We start from the raw sequence: 15,785 nt of genomic DNA on the forward strand, positions 1-15,785 counted from the left end.
TTTTCTGATTTTAGAGTTTTTTTTTTTAAGGCCGATCTTCCGTCCTTCTCTATTCGCTATGCCTGTTGTTTCGTTGGGTTTGGCTCCGATTTGTGTCATCCCTGCTCGATCGACCGCCCATCGCCTGGTCCACCTCGACTCGTGCTCCACCACCTCCCTACTTGGATCTGCTAGTGCCCATCACACCTTTTGCACTAGATCCGTCTCTCTGGATGTGGTTTGATTTCTTGTCTCTCCAACTATTTTTTTTATTTCGTTTCTAGTTGTTTTATTTCATTTCCTTTATATTTGTCTTTTGGCAGGTGTTTTGGTGTGTTGTTTTTATTGCCTTGCATGTTTGTCACACTTTGTTAGTGATGCTCTTGGGGGAATTCAGTGTCTTCTAATTGGCACCCCTCCCATTGGCGGATCAATCTGTAACAGATTTGCCCATCATCAAGGGTCTGTTTTTAGGTTTTACATCTTTCCCTTCAGATCAAGATTTCATCCCTTTTACACACCATTTATAAAACACAAAAGTCTGTATAAAACTGTATCATCTAAAACATATTGTATAAGGGAACGAAGACACCCACATTCATTTGGCAGATTCAAACAAATGAGGAATGTCACAAAATGATATTAGCCGATAGAACTTTGAATTTTGCTTGGAAACATGGGAGGAATTCAGTGTCTTGTAATTCAGAATCGCAACATTGGCGGAAGCATACCCTAATTTCTTTATACGCAATGTTACAAAAAAAAAAAAAAAAAAAAAAAAAAAAAAAGAAAAAGAAAAGAAAAGACATAAAATCGATAAATTAAAATGCCAGCTCTCTAAGGGCATTGATTTCAAAAAAATGCAAGTTATCTGAGACCAGACCACCCAACCAGGGTAATACACAATAAAAAGGCAAAAATTTTAAAGCAGACTAGTAGCGGTTCCAGTAGGTCCTCCGTCTGAACCAGTTGTAGTCAGGCAAACCTTGGATTGGCCCCATCGCAGCAATTGCAATATCCTGCAAAACCAAGCAATGGATGAAGGGAGCTTCAAAACCTCAAATTTTGATCCAACTGGCGCCGAGCTTCATAAAATTATGCTTCATTTTCTATACCCAGCAGGTTAGGTAGGTTGTAGTCCTCACCTTGTCAAAAATAAATTTGTTTGCAACGCGTTTAATGGTGCTTGCATCAACCGCATCAATTCTGGCAAATAATTCGGCGAATGGGATTCTTCGGCTATATGTAAGTAACTGCATGCATAAGCAAACCAAGGGAAATAAAATTAGGAATTATGTAAGCAGAAGGGGTTTCCAATATTTTTTATTTTTTTATTTTTTTTCACATATCCACAAAAAAAAAAAGGGGATTCGAACTAGTGACTTCCGTTTCATAAGGCGTGATCCTCACCCGATTGAGCTACCCATTGGGGACAGAAGGGGTTTCCAATAAAATGACATTTATTGTAGTTACTTTTGAATCTGTAACATATAGATGTCACATACATCACCTTCTCTTTTTTGCTAAGCACATACATCATCTTTTCATACTATCATCCAAGTAGCCATTAAATTGTAGGGTATCAACGTTTCAAACTGGGGTTTGATGAAGACATACACAAAGCAAGGAACAAGGTGCAACTCGAACTAAGGAAGCACCCAGTGGAGGGATCAGATTGACCGACCCATTGAGGAATCAAATCAAATCAGCTGGTCAAATGATATGAAACAATCCGGATCATAGACACTGATTGTCTGGTTTAATTTTTTCATCTGATTTTTGATAAGTAATAAACCAATCTTTCATCTGGTTTAATTCTTTCATCTGATTGGCAGTGTTTTCTACCTAGTATACTTTAGCTTAAAAAGGTTATATAACAAAATCAAATGAATATTTCCTTCTTTAAAATTGTCTTAATATGGAAAGAAGTCACACCTGGCGCCCAATATCTTCAGCCACAGGACTTGTTCCATCAATTCTAAGCATCAGAGAAGATTTCAACTGCAACAAAGGATACCAGTAATTGGCAATGGCTACAGGAATATTAAATTATAGATGACCTGGCATAACCATGAACTTCAACAAATTCTATATAGAAACATATTAACAACTAACAAGTATGCTAATTAAGATGTTTCTTAACCCAATTCAAGTTCTTGAAAAGCACATTTATGGATAACACCTGAAACATTTTAGATCCTAAAAGAACAGATCCAGAACAGCATCGAAATTCTAAAAATACATGTGAACACGCACACCCACATCTAGAATATGCATACACGTACATCTAGAATTTCACTTTGCCTGGCACTATTTTTTTGATAAGTTTTATACGTCGCCTAGCACTATTAGCAACAATAATTCTAGACCATTGAGGAATATAAATTAACTCCATCAAATTATCGGTTATAATTTTGATTTGTTATGTTTTTATTTTTTGCCATGGTGGTATCCGTTAACATTATTATCCCACAACTCTATGAAAGTGGCCTATCAGCAATATGTCCCACCTTACGGTCACTCTTAAAGAAATAAAGCTTCTTGTAACTAACGTTTAGTTTGAATAAACCAAATAGAAAAAAATAAATGAAGCTTGCAATCATAGTTTATATTCAATAAAAATATTTTGATTTCAAAAGTAACCAGGCATCAGATGTCAATTAAAAAATGAAAGCATTGGTGGCTACCTCATTACACGCACGAATAACATTAGCTTCTGAAACTCGATAACATAACTTGGTGGTCTCATACATTATTGCATATGCCAAATCATCTAAGCAATCCGGCTGAAATAATAAGATAGCAAATTCATCAAAATAACTGGCAGATGTCTCAGAGAATCAATTTGATATAAAACATTAAATGGCTTATATATACATGACCATCTACACAAGTTGCACAAGCTAATTGAAAGGTGCAGAGTACAGACAAGGAATACCACAAGTAGCATTTCTTCGAAATATCATTCAAAAATTTAAGTCATTAGAACTACTAATGAATGCATTCATGCATATAGACACACAAAAAGGTAATGTAATGTCCATGCACATATGTTGTAGAGGTAGAGGGGGAGATATCAATATTTTTTTATGAAAGTATCTAAACCCCAGGCCAGAAAAGCCAATGAACAAGCTATTTGCCTTGTATGGCAGATATAACTCTCAAAACAACAAGAAATCACATCTTCAAAATATCACAATAGTAGTACTTATATTTGTTTCAAAGAGAAAAAAAAAAAAATCCACTAGTAACTGACAACCCCACCAAAAAATAAAAGCTGAAAGAGCTAGCAATTCAAGAAGAGTTTAATATATAGACAATATATATGACAAATCCAGAAGATGGACTGCTAGGAAACTTTACAAGGTTTACAAGGTTACAATAACTCGACAGGCGCTTAGCTTTCTTGTCCACATTTTGTCATCTAAAGAGAAGAACGACAATACAAAGAAAAGTGTATGCAAACTATGTTTTGTACAGCGAAACAATTTGTCCATGAGATCAATAATGCCAAAAAGACCGGTGTCTTTATAGTTGGTGTTAAAAGGCACCTCACCTTAGCAACAGCATAAACACCAAATAGACCAGTGTCTTTATAGTTGGTGTTAAAAGAAATCATGGTTTCTGCAATTTCATTAATGCCAATCCTCTGTGCCAGCTCGGAACTATTTAAAGATTGTCAAAATTATTATCAATGCATGTGCTTCAAAAAGAAAAAAGAAAAAATGCCTTTATAAAGAACTCAAGTGGTTCAGGTTAGAAGTGATTAGTTCTAAAGGGAGCTCACCCCATGTGCTTTCCACCACTAGCACTTTTAGTCCATGGACCCAGCATAGCCTGCATTACCATCAGCGCAATGGAATCTGGATCTGTCCAAGATGCTCCATTAAAAGCAACCGCAAATTGTGCCAGAGGCATATCATCATCAATTATCCTAACCTGGTTTTCACCACATTAACATAATTTGATATATAGTAGACAAACCTTTTTTTTCATATAAAGATATTACAAAGTACTCAAGATATATGTCCCCTACCTCAGAACCGGTAAAAAATGCTGGTTCTTTTGCAACTAGTTGAGTAGCTGTGGTGGGATCTGCTGACAACTTTGTAAACAATTTTTTTACTTCCTCGACAACGTCTTCATGCTTCACAGCTCCGGAAGCAGCAATGACCTGCGATACAGGTTCCAAAAAACAACCATGAAAGTCTCAGCCCAAAGAAAGTCTTTCAGATCATTGTAAAATGCAATAAAACCAAACAGAAGAAACATCTTCATCAGTTCTGTTAATTCCACCATATATGAACAGAAACTGAAGAAGAGACTCATTAGTTTTTGCATACCATTCTCGGAGCTGTGTAGTGTGTTTGAATATAGCTCTGGAGATGTTCTTTTGTGATTGTCCTAATATTCTGAGCAGGTCCAAGAATAGTTCTTCCCAAAGGAGTGTGCTGGAACGCAGTTGCATGCAAGTGATCGAAAATAACTTCCCCAGTCTGCCCCTCAACCTATAGCAACTACATGAGATAAAACCTCTAACCATAAGAAGCAAGATAGCAAAGACTACAAGCCAGTTTGCTGTAATCTTCATAAAACGTAATCAAACACCTGTACTTCCACATATCAGTTGAATAATACATGAAACAATCAGTGTTAGCTATCAATGCAGGGAGCAGTTAAGAGTCTCTCTTATTTATCTCACATGCTACTGCTCTATTACAGATGAAAGACACTTCATACTCTTAAAAATAATCAAGAAAAAAAGATGCCACTTGTATAACTTTGTATGTACATTTGTATTCAACACTCCACTTGTGTAAGGGCAAGACAGGGCATTAACTGATCAACCACGATTTTGTCATTTATCTTTCTTTAATTGGAATAAAAATTTAGGTTATGATATTTTTCCTATCAAACCTAGGTTCAAGGAAGTTGGCTTAAAAAACTACACCAAAAGCAATTTGGTATTATTGTGCAACAAAGAAGACCCTTCATGGAAACTCAACACTCTCCCAAGTTTCTCTCAAGGTGTACGCTATTAAAGGGCTCTGCCCATATGATTAAAAAAACAAAGATTGAATCATGAATTTGAACTTCCAACAGGCACAAAACAGGCATTTGCAGAGAGAGGGAAAGAAATGGAAAACGCAGACATGAGGTGGGGTGTGGAAAAGGAAATCATAATCTTATGTCCCAATCTAAGTAAAACAAATTTTACAACCACGTTTTACTAAAATACTGCTGAGAAACAATGCATCAAAATATTCGCACTTAATAGGCATGTGATTCATTACTCATCGAACAAAAGAAACAAACAAGGCCAAACGAACTGCTATTTGTTGTAAAAGAGGCTTGAACTTTTTGGGATACAGCGATCAACTAATACAGCCCATTTAGAATCTCACTAATAGTTATATTCTCAACCAAACCAAAAAAAATTATCATCTCTCCTCATCCTGTCAATCTAAATCACGTGTAACCTGTACGTGATCAACAAAATACGAAATAAATTTCATGTTTAACCATTCCATCATCAGCCATGAAGCACGATTATTTGGTATTAGTGCACGAACACCAAACCAAATGATTAGCGGAAATTTTTTACCTCAAATCCAACAATTACAATAAACACCCACATAGAATCTAACGTTGTAAAATTAACAATAGAACACGTATCAAGCAAACGAAACCAAATAACTATTCACCAACCAAAACGCTTCAGGCTTTCACTTCCAAACACACACAGAGTCGAACAGACATATTGTTTAAGAATCCAACCAAATCCCTAACAAATACCTCCTCCATTTCCCTGAGAATCACGTCCCTCTCGCGGCTAATGCGGTGCTCGTCGAACTTGGAGTTCTGGAGGATATCAGCGAGGACGTCGAGCGCCCTGGGCACGTCCTTGTCCAAGACCCTGGCGTAGTACGTGGTCTGCTCCCTGGACGTGTAGGCGTTCAGATGGCCTCCCATGTTCTCGATCTCTTCCTCCAGCTGCCACGCGCTCCGCCTCTCCGTTCCCTTGAATATCATGTGCTCGAGGAAATGCGCCGTTCCGTTGGTCTCCTCCGTCTCGAACCTCGACCCGGCGTCGATCCATACGCCGACGGTGGCCGTGCGGGCCGCGAGGTTCGACTCCGTGGCCACGCGGAGGCCATTCGGGAGGGTGGTGACGCGGGTCTCCGGGGCGGAGAGGATCCGGGTGTGGTCCGCGGCGGCCGGGTGGGGCGACCCGTGCTTGAGGAAGCGCGGGTCCGGGTTGTCTAGCTGCTTGAGCTTGGACTTCAAGGCCTCGGCGAGGCGGTCGTATACCATGGCCGTCGGGGGAGGAGGAGAGGGCGGTGGGGCCGATGATGGCGTGGCAATCGCCTGGGAGGTGGAGGCCGATCGGGCGGCATGGGCTATGTATGACGTGGCCGCCCTGTGGGACCGGCGAGATAGGGTCAGAATGTGCTTCATCGCCATCTCACTGTCTGTCTCTCCCTCTGTCTACTACGGGGAAGAACTACTTCGTGTTTTTTCTAGTGGCAGTGAGGACTGAGGGTGGGTATCGTTTGGGCGATCAGATTTGTTTGGAGGGCGAACGTTGTCGTTTTAGTGCAACACGTAATTTGGGCTTTAGTACTTACGATTTTGAGTCGCTGAATTGGCCCAAGTGAATGGTCTTTTAGCATGTAAATACAACTAGTCTTCTTACAAATGGAAATGGGAAACCAAAACATACTAGTTTCTTATGATGTTAGAGCATTTAACCACAATGAGGAACCATAATATGAAAGAGGTTTTGTTTTTTTAAAAAAATATATATAATTTCTAAACAAATACAAAGGAAATGAAGAAATTTAAGAAATATATCAACAGACACCGCATAAAATAAAGGGTGGGACAATTCAACAATCACTTGAAAACAGTTCAAATAGTGCAATCTAAACTTAAAGATTTTTAAAAATTGACCAAAACGTGACCCTATCCAATTGATGCTTGACTCCTCGGCTAAGAACAAAGCATCATGAACGTCAATTTTCATAAGCAAACGAATGGTTTAGGAGGAGAAATTGATACAATCAGTAGTTTATATTGAACATTAACAACGAAGTGGTAGAATGGCATATGTATACTTTTTTTCCCTATTATTTTGTTTGGTTGCATATCATTCCTAGAAGAATACATATTACTCTAAAAAATAAGAGTAATAACTATTCATCTTTCTACAAACCTATATTAAATTAATTAAAATTATAAATATTTTATGGGTGGCTGACCAACCCCCAGCAGAAATCATACCACCACTGGAACTCCTCTCCAATGAGATTTGATAATCACATAAGCAAGAGGGTCCAAGTTGTTAGTTTATGTAAGCCCCGCATGGTTGGATTGGACCACTACCCCGATCCCCTGTTCACAAGCATAAACCAAGCAAAATAAACGGATGGAGTTTTCAAGCAAAATTATGTATTTTTCAAATATATTTTGAGCATTTTAATAATTTTAGTACGAAAGAGTATACTCAGCATTATATTATTACTAAATTACATAATGCGAATAGTTATTTAATTCCTCGTACCAAACCACATTAGTTCTATTTCTATGTTTAAGAATAAACCTTATTTTGTACGACGTAGTGCTGTTATGTGCCGCATAACGTGGGCGACTGCCCAAAGTTTAATGGGCCAAACCAGATATACACCAACTACCCAATGCCCAGCCCGTTTAATGGCCCGGATCAAATATGAAACCGAGTCAGAAACAAAAGAAACCCTAAGGCCGCTAATGCTTTGTTTTTTTTTTAATAGACGGGGCCGCTCTATATAAAAGCCGATAATACTGAATCAGAAACCCTAGCGAGTGCGAGAGCCATAGCGATTACCCTCTTTCATCAGTGCGCCCAAAGCCTCTCACCTTGCTTCAACAATGGCGGCCGCGAGGACTGTGAAGGACGTTTCACCTCACGAGTTCGTGAAGGCCTACTCGGCTCATCTCAAACGATCTGGCAAGGTATATATCTATATCGATATTCTCTCTTAGCTACCCCTCTCTTTGTTTCTCGAAAAAAAAAAACGGAGGAAAGTGCTAGAAACTAATTCGTTGGTGATTTGGGTATTGGGATTTTGACCAAATTTTGATTTACTTTGTGACCATGAGCTTTGTTATGATGGTATGGATATATGACTAAAGTTGGTTTTTTTTTTTGGAATTACTTTTAGTCTACCTTATAGTTGGTGAGTTGTGAACGTTTTTCTACTTTTGTGGTTGCTGCCGGGTAAAACGAGGAAAGTAATAGGAAGTGAAAAAAATTTATCGGTCTAATGGTTTTTGCTTTTTTTTTATTGTTTAGTTGTAGATAACTAAATTAACTTGTTGCAATGAAGTCTTGTAATGGTAGAGTGATTTTCCAAGGCTGGATTTGCTTTCATTGATCTATTTTTGTTTCTCTGCCGCTGATTCTCATTATTTCGCTCCGTGTAGTATGCTGTTCTTGTTCGTATATGTATCTTTCCATGCTCTCTTATGTTGGTTTTGGTGTATCTTGCTAGTGTGTCTGTTTTCTGATTGTACTGATTGGTCTGTCATTTATGTTCTCTTATATTACTGAAAGGTGCGGATTTTTTTATGATATATGGTATGCGATTGGTAGAATACATTAATACTGCTTGAGACTTTTTTTTTGCATTGAAGAGAGATGGAAAAGGTCTATCTTATCAACTATCCTGACATCATACCTAGGTGGAATCAGTAATTTAAAAATATCGTTTGTGCATAATTTCTTAGTTTGGTGCTTGCATGGGTGTGTTCTGATTTTTGGCTTTGTGAATTAGTTTAAATTAATGTATTATTCTGATGACAAGTATCATGCAAATTGTACAGCTGATGATTAGAAATTTAAGGATGTTACTGATTGTTCTTTAATATATGATGCCATTTTTATTAATTGAATTGATTTTTTGGCATTGCCTGTGTGGTGGGTATGTGAGGTCATTGGCATCTGGAATGGCTTTTGTTTGTTTAAATCAAATTTTGAGTTAATTTTGGTGCTTTCCCAGATAACATTTTTTTTAATAGAAACAAAATACAAAGCTCTTAGGAAATCTCTTATAACCCTATATTTACAGCCTTTTGGCCCTTTCCTGGCATCATACAGTTGCATATTAGAATGTAATATGGTTGTTGTGTGCTATTTTATCCATGGTACTGCTCTCACGATTTACATATTACATTGGTCTTATTTTCTTGACATTTGTTTTCTTCTGAACAGATGGAGTTGCCTGAGTGGGCGGATATTGTGAAGACTGCTCAATTCAAGGAGCTGGCTCCTTATGACCCTGACTGGTATTATGTGAGAGCTGGTATTTCCCTTTTTCTCTTCCTCTATCTTGTTATGCATCCTGAAAACATTTACTTTTGTCCGTGGAAGCATGGTTTTATTCTGCAACTTGCTGAATTTTGTGTGCAATATTGTGCAGCCTCCATGGCAAGGAAGATCTACTTGAGGGGAGGTCTTGGTGTTGGTTCTTTCCGAAGGATTTACGGAGGGAGTAAGAGGAATGGAAGTCGTCCACCCCATTTCTGCAAGAGCAGTGGTGCTGTTGCACGCCACATTCTAAAGCAGTTGGCGAATATGAACATCATTGACGTTGAGGCCAAGGGGTGAGCTCTCTATATTAGCCTTTCTTTTGTAATTGGTCTTCTCCTTGGATGCTTCTAATCACTACACAGCTTTCTTGAAATGTGGTCTTAGTTTCTGATACATTCTTATTTGTGGCTGTTTCTTAGTGGGAGGAAAATCACCTCAACGGGCCAGCGGGATCTCGACCAAGTTGCTGGAAGGATTGTAGTTGCTCCTTGATCAATGAATTGATTGAGGTCTGGTAGAGGTGTCTTTTCTTTTTTGCTTTAAGAAATGTGGTAACAAAGCGTGTGCTAGACAATTTTTTATTCCTACTGCCGAATCTTTACAAAGACACATTGTCAGTATTTAATTTTGGAGTTTTGTTGTGTCGACATATTTAGTTTTATTAAATTCGGATTACTATGATATGTCTGATGTTTGTCAAACAAAACCCCTTTTGTGTTTTTTCCAAGTTGCCTCGCTCTGTGGATGTATTTTTGTGCTCATCGTGCTATCATATTGCAAGCTTGTCAATCAAAGGTTTTGGCCTCGGTATATGTGAAAGCATTACCAAACAATTTCAAATTGTGATTACTATGATATATCTCCAAAAAGTTTCCTCCAATGAAACATTTACAGTTTCCTTAGTAGAAGGATCATGGAGAGGATCCAATTCCCTTTTCTACATTATCCTATGTCAGCTGCATGACTTCTTGGATGGAGTACGAACTCAAGAAAAAAAGTAAGGGCTCCTTATGTCTTCACTAGCCATGGGATGGATTAGCCACCTCCAACAGCCAGTTTTTAAGGCTGTTGTCTGTGGTTTGGCTACTCTCATCTCAAACCATTTGTGTTTTTTTTTTCTTAAAATTAATTTGATGATAAATTAATAAGTTCATAAGAATTATGTCGGAAAAATAGTCGAAACGAAGGGAAAGAGGCTTACCATGGGGCTTTATAAGTTCATTTGGAAACAACAATGATTTATTTGTTACAATGTCAAGATGAGCGCTTTAACAAAACTTCAGCTTACAGAAAATAGGCTTACGAAAGAAAAGAAAGAAGCCATAGAGATTTACGCATAACAGAAGGGATTACCCTAATAGAAGTTCTGTCTTTCATTATTAACACAATCCCATGCTAATAAGAAAAACGAGCGATTGCTAGCCTTATTTGTTAGTCAAGTGGCCAAGGACAGTAGAGCGGGAAGAAATTCACCGAGCAAAGGAGACTCCGATGAAGCAAACAACGGCTACCAGAAGAGTGGCATCCGTTTTCCACGTGCCCATCTTTATTTGTTACAATGTCAAACCATATAGACCAATTTAACAAATTTCTTTTTTTTGTGGTGAAGCTAACTAGTATTGACTTAATGATATGTATACTTATTGATAAATATTATTGACTATGGCGTAGCCATTATTCTACTTGTCATTGTTTATCGTTAAAAAGCCTAACAGTGACTGTATAGAGCAAGGTATTTGATAACAGAAGAATAAGTGATTTGGTAAAATTTAAACCAAGCACATTTGATAAAAGGTTAAATCTAGGGACTCGTATGGTATTTTCTCCTCCAATGTTTTGTTAAATTTGTGAAGCATGTTATAATTTATAAGCCATAATGAAACAAATAAAACTCATGTCCACTTATCACCCAAATTCTCAACCAAAAAACTTGGCCATCTACCCCAATTTCACTATAGTATTACTCTCTACCGGCGTATATGAAGAAAGGTAATAAAATACAATCATCTATGGCACTAGATCCCTTTTTTGAAGCTCTATCTGGATAAAAGAATTTCACTTTAGCTTCTACCTCTCTATGTTGGACACAATAAAACGAACTCCCAATACGTCCTTAATAACACTAACAATTGAATCAATAACAATAATTATTCACTTATCAATGACCAACGCTCATTAATACTGAAGCTTACATCTGAATGAGACTGGCGAGTTCATCTTCTCCATATGAGCTCACCGCAAGCTTTGTACTCAGTTTATGCAACAAATTCCCATAAGCATCAAATTGCTGCAAAATGCATCCCAAAAAGAAGATAACTAAACTTTCATCTTTCATCGACCCAGAAAACCAACGAAAGACTTTTTTGGGGGCATGGCAATAAAAGACACTTAAACTAAGCATATTTCGACATAATACTCATTATCTGCAATCAAATAACATCAAACATAAGACCCAGAATTCCTTTTTCTCAGCCAGCAAACAGAGAGCTCGGCCTTAAAAAATACAAAAACGTTAAAAGCAATTAAGCATAAACTTACAAAGAAAGAACCGTTCCACTTGCCCAAGTTGAGGTCGAAGAAGCTGTGAATATTTGTCGATGCTCATGGATGCTTCATTTGGTTTCTGAGCTTCTTTACCGACTGGGGTGGACAACTCAATGGCTCCGGTTCTGAAGCTCCGGAATGTTGTGGGAATAGAGCTCGGACATGGGTTGGAGAGATATGTGGGGAAGGGTCCGATTATCTTCGAGTTTGGTGGTTTGAGGATGGAAGGGAACGAAAAAGAGTAGCAAATGGAGGCCATTGAGGAGGGTTCTGTGGTAGAATCCGATTATCTTCTAGTTTGGTGGTTTGGGGATGGGAGGGAACGAAAGAGAGTAGCAAATGGAGGCCATTGAGGAGGATTCTGTGGTAGAGTGTCTCTGCGAGAGAGGGTCCTGGGGGTGATAAGATATCTTTCTTATCTGAAATGGGTTGGAGAGCCTGGAAGAGTTCAAAGCCCAATTTCAAATGGGGCATATATATATTTGGACAAAGTTTTTTTTTTTTAATAGAAGGGGCCGCTATGTATAAAAGCCGATGGTACTGAATCAGAAGCCCTAGCGAGAAACTTCTGTTTTTAATCTATCTAAATCTAATCCTATATCTATTATCGGAGATAAGAGTCAATAGTTTAAATTGTGTAATTAGTTTGATTAGTTTTTAAATTTTCAATTGTACATCTATATATATATATATGGAATACAATATCACTGGTATCAATTTAAACCAGTTTCAAACTCTATTTCAAACTTGATATCAGCCACAGCGATTTGCCTCTTTCATCAGTGCGCCCAAAGCCTCCCACCTTGCTTCATCAATGGCGGTTGCGAGGACTGTAAAGGACGTTTCAGCTCACGAGTTCGTGAAGGCCTACTCGGCTCATCTCAAACGATCTGGCAAGGTATATTATCCATGTCGATATTCTCTCTCTTAGCTACCTCTCTCTCTTTGTTCCTCGAGCAAAAAAAAAAAAAAAAACCCGAGGAAAGTGCTAGAAACTGATTAGTTGGCGATTTGGGTATTGGGATTTTGACCTAATTTTGATTTACTTTGTGACCATTTGCTTTTTATGATGGTAGGGATGTATAACTAAAGTTGGGTTTTTTTTATTGGAATTACTTTTAGTCTACCTTATAGTTGGTGAGTTGGGAACGGTTTTTCTACTTTTGGTTGCTGGGTAAACCGAGTAAAGTCAGGAAATGAAAAAAAATTTATCGGTCTAATGAAGTCTTGTAATGGTATAGTGATTTTCCAAGGTTAGATTTGCTTTGATTGATCTATTTTTGTTTCTGTGCCGCTGATACTCATTATTTTGCTTCGTGTAGTATGTTGTTCTTGTTCGTATATGTATCTTTCCATGCTCTTTTATGTTGGTTTTGGTGTATCTTGCTAGTATGTCTGTTTTCTGATTGTGCTGATTTGTTATCTGTCATTTATGATTCTCTTATATTACTGAAAGGTGCGGTTTTTTTATGATCTATGGTATACGATTGGTAGAATACATTAATACAGCTTGAGGTTTTTTTTTTGTTGCGCATTGAAGAGACTAGAGAGATGGAAAAGGTCTATCTTATCAACTATCCTGACATGATACCTTTTCTTAGTTTGGTGCTTGCATAGGCGTGTTCTGATTTTTGGCTTTGTGAATTAGTTTCAATTAATGTATTATTCTGATGACAAGTATCATGCAAATTGTACAGCTGATGAGTAGAAATTTAAGGATGTTACTGCTTTTTCTTTAATATATGATGCCATTTTTATCAATTGAATTTATTTTTGGCCATTGCCTGTGTCTGTGTGGTAGGGATGTGAGGTAATTGGCATCTGGAATGGCATTTGTTTGTTTAAATCAAATTTTGAGTTACTCTTGTGCTTTCCCAGAAAACATTTTTCTAATAGAAACAAAATGCAAAGCTCTTCGTAATTCTCTTCTAAATCTATATTTACAGCCTTTTGGTCCTTTTCTGGCATCGTAGATAATTGAAAGTTACAGTTGCATATTAGAATGTAATATGGTTGTTGTGTGCTATTTTATCCATGGTACTGCAGTCTGCTCTCACGATTTGCATATTAGATTGGTCTGATTTTCTTGGGATTTGTTTTCTTGTGAACAGATGGAGTTGCCTGAGTGGGCGGATATTGTGAAGACTGCTCAATTCAAGGAGGTGGCTCCTTATGACCCTGACTGGTATTATGTGAGAGCTGGTAAGCACCCTTTCTCTCTTCCTCTTATCTTGTTCTGCATCCTGAAAAACTTGCTGAATTTTGTGTGCAATATTGTGCAGCCTCCATGGCAAGGAAGATCTACTTGAGGGGAGGTCTTGGTGTTGGTTCTTTCCGAAGGATTTACGGAGGGAGTAAGAGGAATGGAAGTCGTCCACCCCATTTCTGCAAGAGCAGTGGTGCTGTTGCACGCCACATACTAAAGCAGTTGACGAATATTTACATTATTGACGTTGAGCCCAATGGGTGAGCTGCTCTCTCTATATTAGCCTTTCTTTTGTAATTGGTCTTCTCCTTCTCCTTGGATGCTTCTCTATATTGCAGTCTGGTGCTTTCTTGAAATGTGGTCTTATTTGTGGCTGTTCTGTTTCTTAGTGGGAGGAAAATCACCTCAACCGGTCAGCGGGATCTCGACCAAGTCGCTGGAAGGATTGTGGTTGCCCCTGATCAATGAATCTGGTAGAGCATACTGCCGTTTAGGTGTATTTTTCTTTGCTTAAGAAATTAAGAAATGTGGCAACAGTGCTTAGTCTGTGGACGTATTTTTGCGCTCATCTTGCAACCATATTACAAGATTGTCAATTAAAGGTTTTTTGGCCTCGGTATAAGGCTATAAGCGAAAGCATTACCAAACAATATCAAATACTCACAAAATATTCCAAAATATTTTTTAACTTTATATCACTTTAGAACACTCTTCAAAAGTCTCATGAACCATTTACAATTTCTTTAGTAGAAGGATCATCGAGAGGATCCATTTCCCTCTTCTACATTATCATTATCCTATGTGAGCTGCATGACTTCTTGGATGAAGCACGAGCTCAAGAAAAAAAGTAAGGGCTCCTTGTATCTTCACTAGCCACGGGATGGATTAGTGTTACTGATAACTCTCTCCATATTATCAAGAATTTAAACTTACATTCAAGTGAAGATAAGGATAGCATTAGTTGTGACCTTAACCACACTTGATGGTAAGGTAGTATAACCCAAACACTAGAGTTATATTTTTATTACAACTAATACTATCATTGTCTTCACTTGGAGAGAGTTATGTGTTGATAACTCTCTAACAATTAGCCACCTCCAATAGCCAGTTTTTTAGGCTTTTGGAGGTGGTTTGGCTACTCTCATCTCAAACCATTTGTTCTCTTAGTTTTTATCTTAATTTAAAAAAAAAAAAATTAATTTGAGGATGAATTTGCAAGTTAATAAGAATTATGTCAGAAAAAATAGTTTAAATTTGTAGGAAGGGATCATTTTGTTACGAAGAGTCTTACCGTAGGGCTTTATAAGTTCATTTGGAAACACCAATGATTTATTTGTTACAATGTCAAATCATATAGACCAATTTAACTCTTTTGTTTTTTTTTTTTTTTTGCTAAGCTAACTGGTATTGACTCAACAATACGTATACTTGTTGATAAATATTATTGACCATGGCGTAGCCATGATTTTACTTATCATTGTTTATCGTTAAAAAAACTAACAATGGGTGTATAGAGGTAGGTATTTGACAACAGAAGAATAAGTGATTTTGTACAATTTAAACCAAGCAAATTTGATAAAACGTTAAATCTAGGGGCTCTCTCATATGGTATTTTCTCCTTCAATTTTTTGCTGACATTTGTAAAGCATGTTATAATTTTTTGGTAGCTTTAAAAAAGCTGCTCAAGAGTTAATTAAAGTAGCC

The 15,785-nt window shown here is 37.6% G+C and overlaps 3 protein-coding genes across 5 annotated transcripts; 2 read left to right on the forward strand and 1 right to left on the reverse strand.

The window, feature by feature from the left end:
* Positions 1–563: 563 nt before the first annotated feature.
* On the reverse strand, positions 564–6,508 carry LOC132183281 (putative mitochondrial-processing peptidase subunit beta, mitochondrial). Its single transcript, XM_059596684.2, has 9 exons — positions 5,776–6,508; positions 4,323–4,487; positions 4,016–4,153; positions 3,767–3,918; positions 3,536–3,644; positions 2,667–2,765; positions 1,915–1,980; positions 1,125–1,232; positions 564–998 (listed from the first exon to the last, which is right to left on the reverse strand). Exons 1-9 carry the CDS (start codon positions 6,442–6,444, stop codon positions 912–914), a joined length of 1,593 nt encoding a protein of 530 aa, XP_059452667.2. The 5' UTR covers positions 6,445–6,508; the 3' UTR covers positions 564–911.
* Positions 6,509–7,789: 1,281 nt separating this feature from the next.
* Positions 7,790–10,014, forward strand: LOC132181111 (small ribosomal subunit protein eS19x). Its single transcript, XM_059594179.2, has 4 exons — positions 7,790–7,974; positions 9,233–9,323; positions 9,441–9,624; positions 9,751–10,014. The coding sequence occupies exons 1-4, from the start codon at positions 7,891–7,893 to the stop codon at positions 9,821–9,823; spliced, it is 432 nt and encodes a 143-aa protein (XP_059450162.1). The 5' UTR covers positions 7,790–7,890; the 3' UTR covers positions 9,824–10,014.
* A 2,576-nt stretch (positions 10,015–12,590) lies between these two features.
* Positions 12,591–14,658, forward strand: LOC132183229 (small ribosomal subunit protein eS19x). Of its 3 annotated transcripts, none has more exons than XM_059596631.2 (4): positions 12,591–12,773; positions 13,987–14,077; positions 14,158–14,341; positions 14,471–14,658. In XM_059596631.2, exons 1-4 carry the CDS (start codon positions 12,690–12,692, stop codon positions 14,547–14,549), a joined length of 438 nt encoding a protein of 145 aa, XP_059452614.2. In that variant the 5' UTR covers positions 12,591–12,689; the 3' UTR covers positions 14,550–14,658. The 3 variants fall into 3 exon arrangements, with proteins under 3 accessions (XP_059452614.2, XP_059452615.2, XP_088372767.1); XM_059596632.2 differs by lacking the exon at positions 14,471–14,658 and adding an exon at positions 14,420–14,450 and having other exon boundaries at positions 12,594–12,773; XM_088516641.1 differs by lacking the exon at positions 14,471–14,658 and having other exon boundaries at positions 12,596–12,773; positions 14,158–14,345.
* The last annotated feature ends 1,127 nt before the right edge of the window (positions 14,659–15,785 follow it).

The sequence above is a fragment of the Corylus avellana genome, chromosome 5 (assembly GCF_965113065.1).
Source record: "Corylus avellana chromosome 5, dhCorAvel1.hap1.2, whole genome shotgun sequence".
Classification (NCBI taxonomy): Eukaryota; Viridiplantae; Streptophyta; class Magnoliopsida; order Fagales; family Betulaceae; genus Corylus; species Corylus avellana.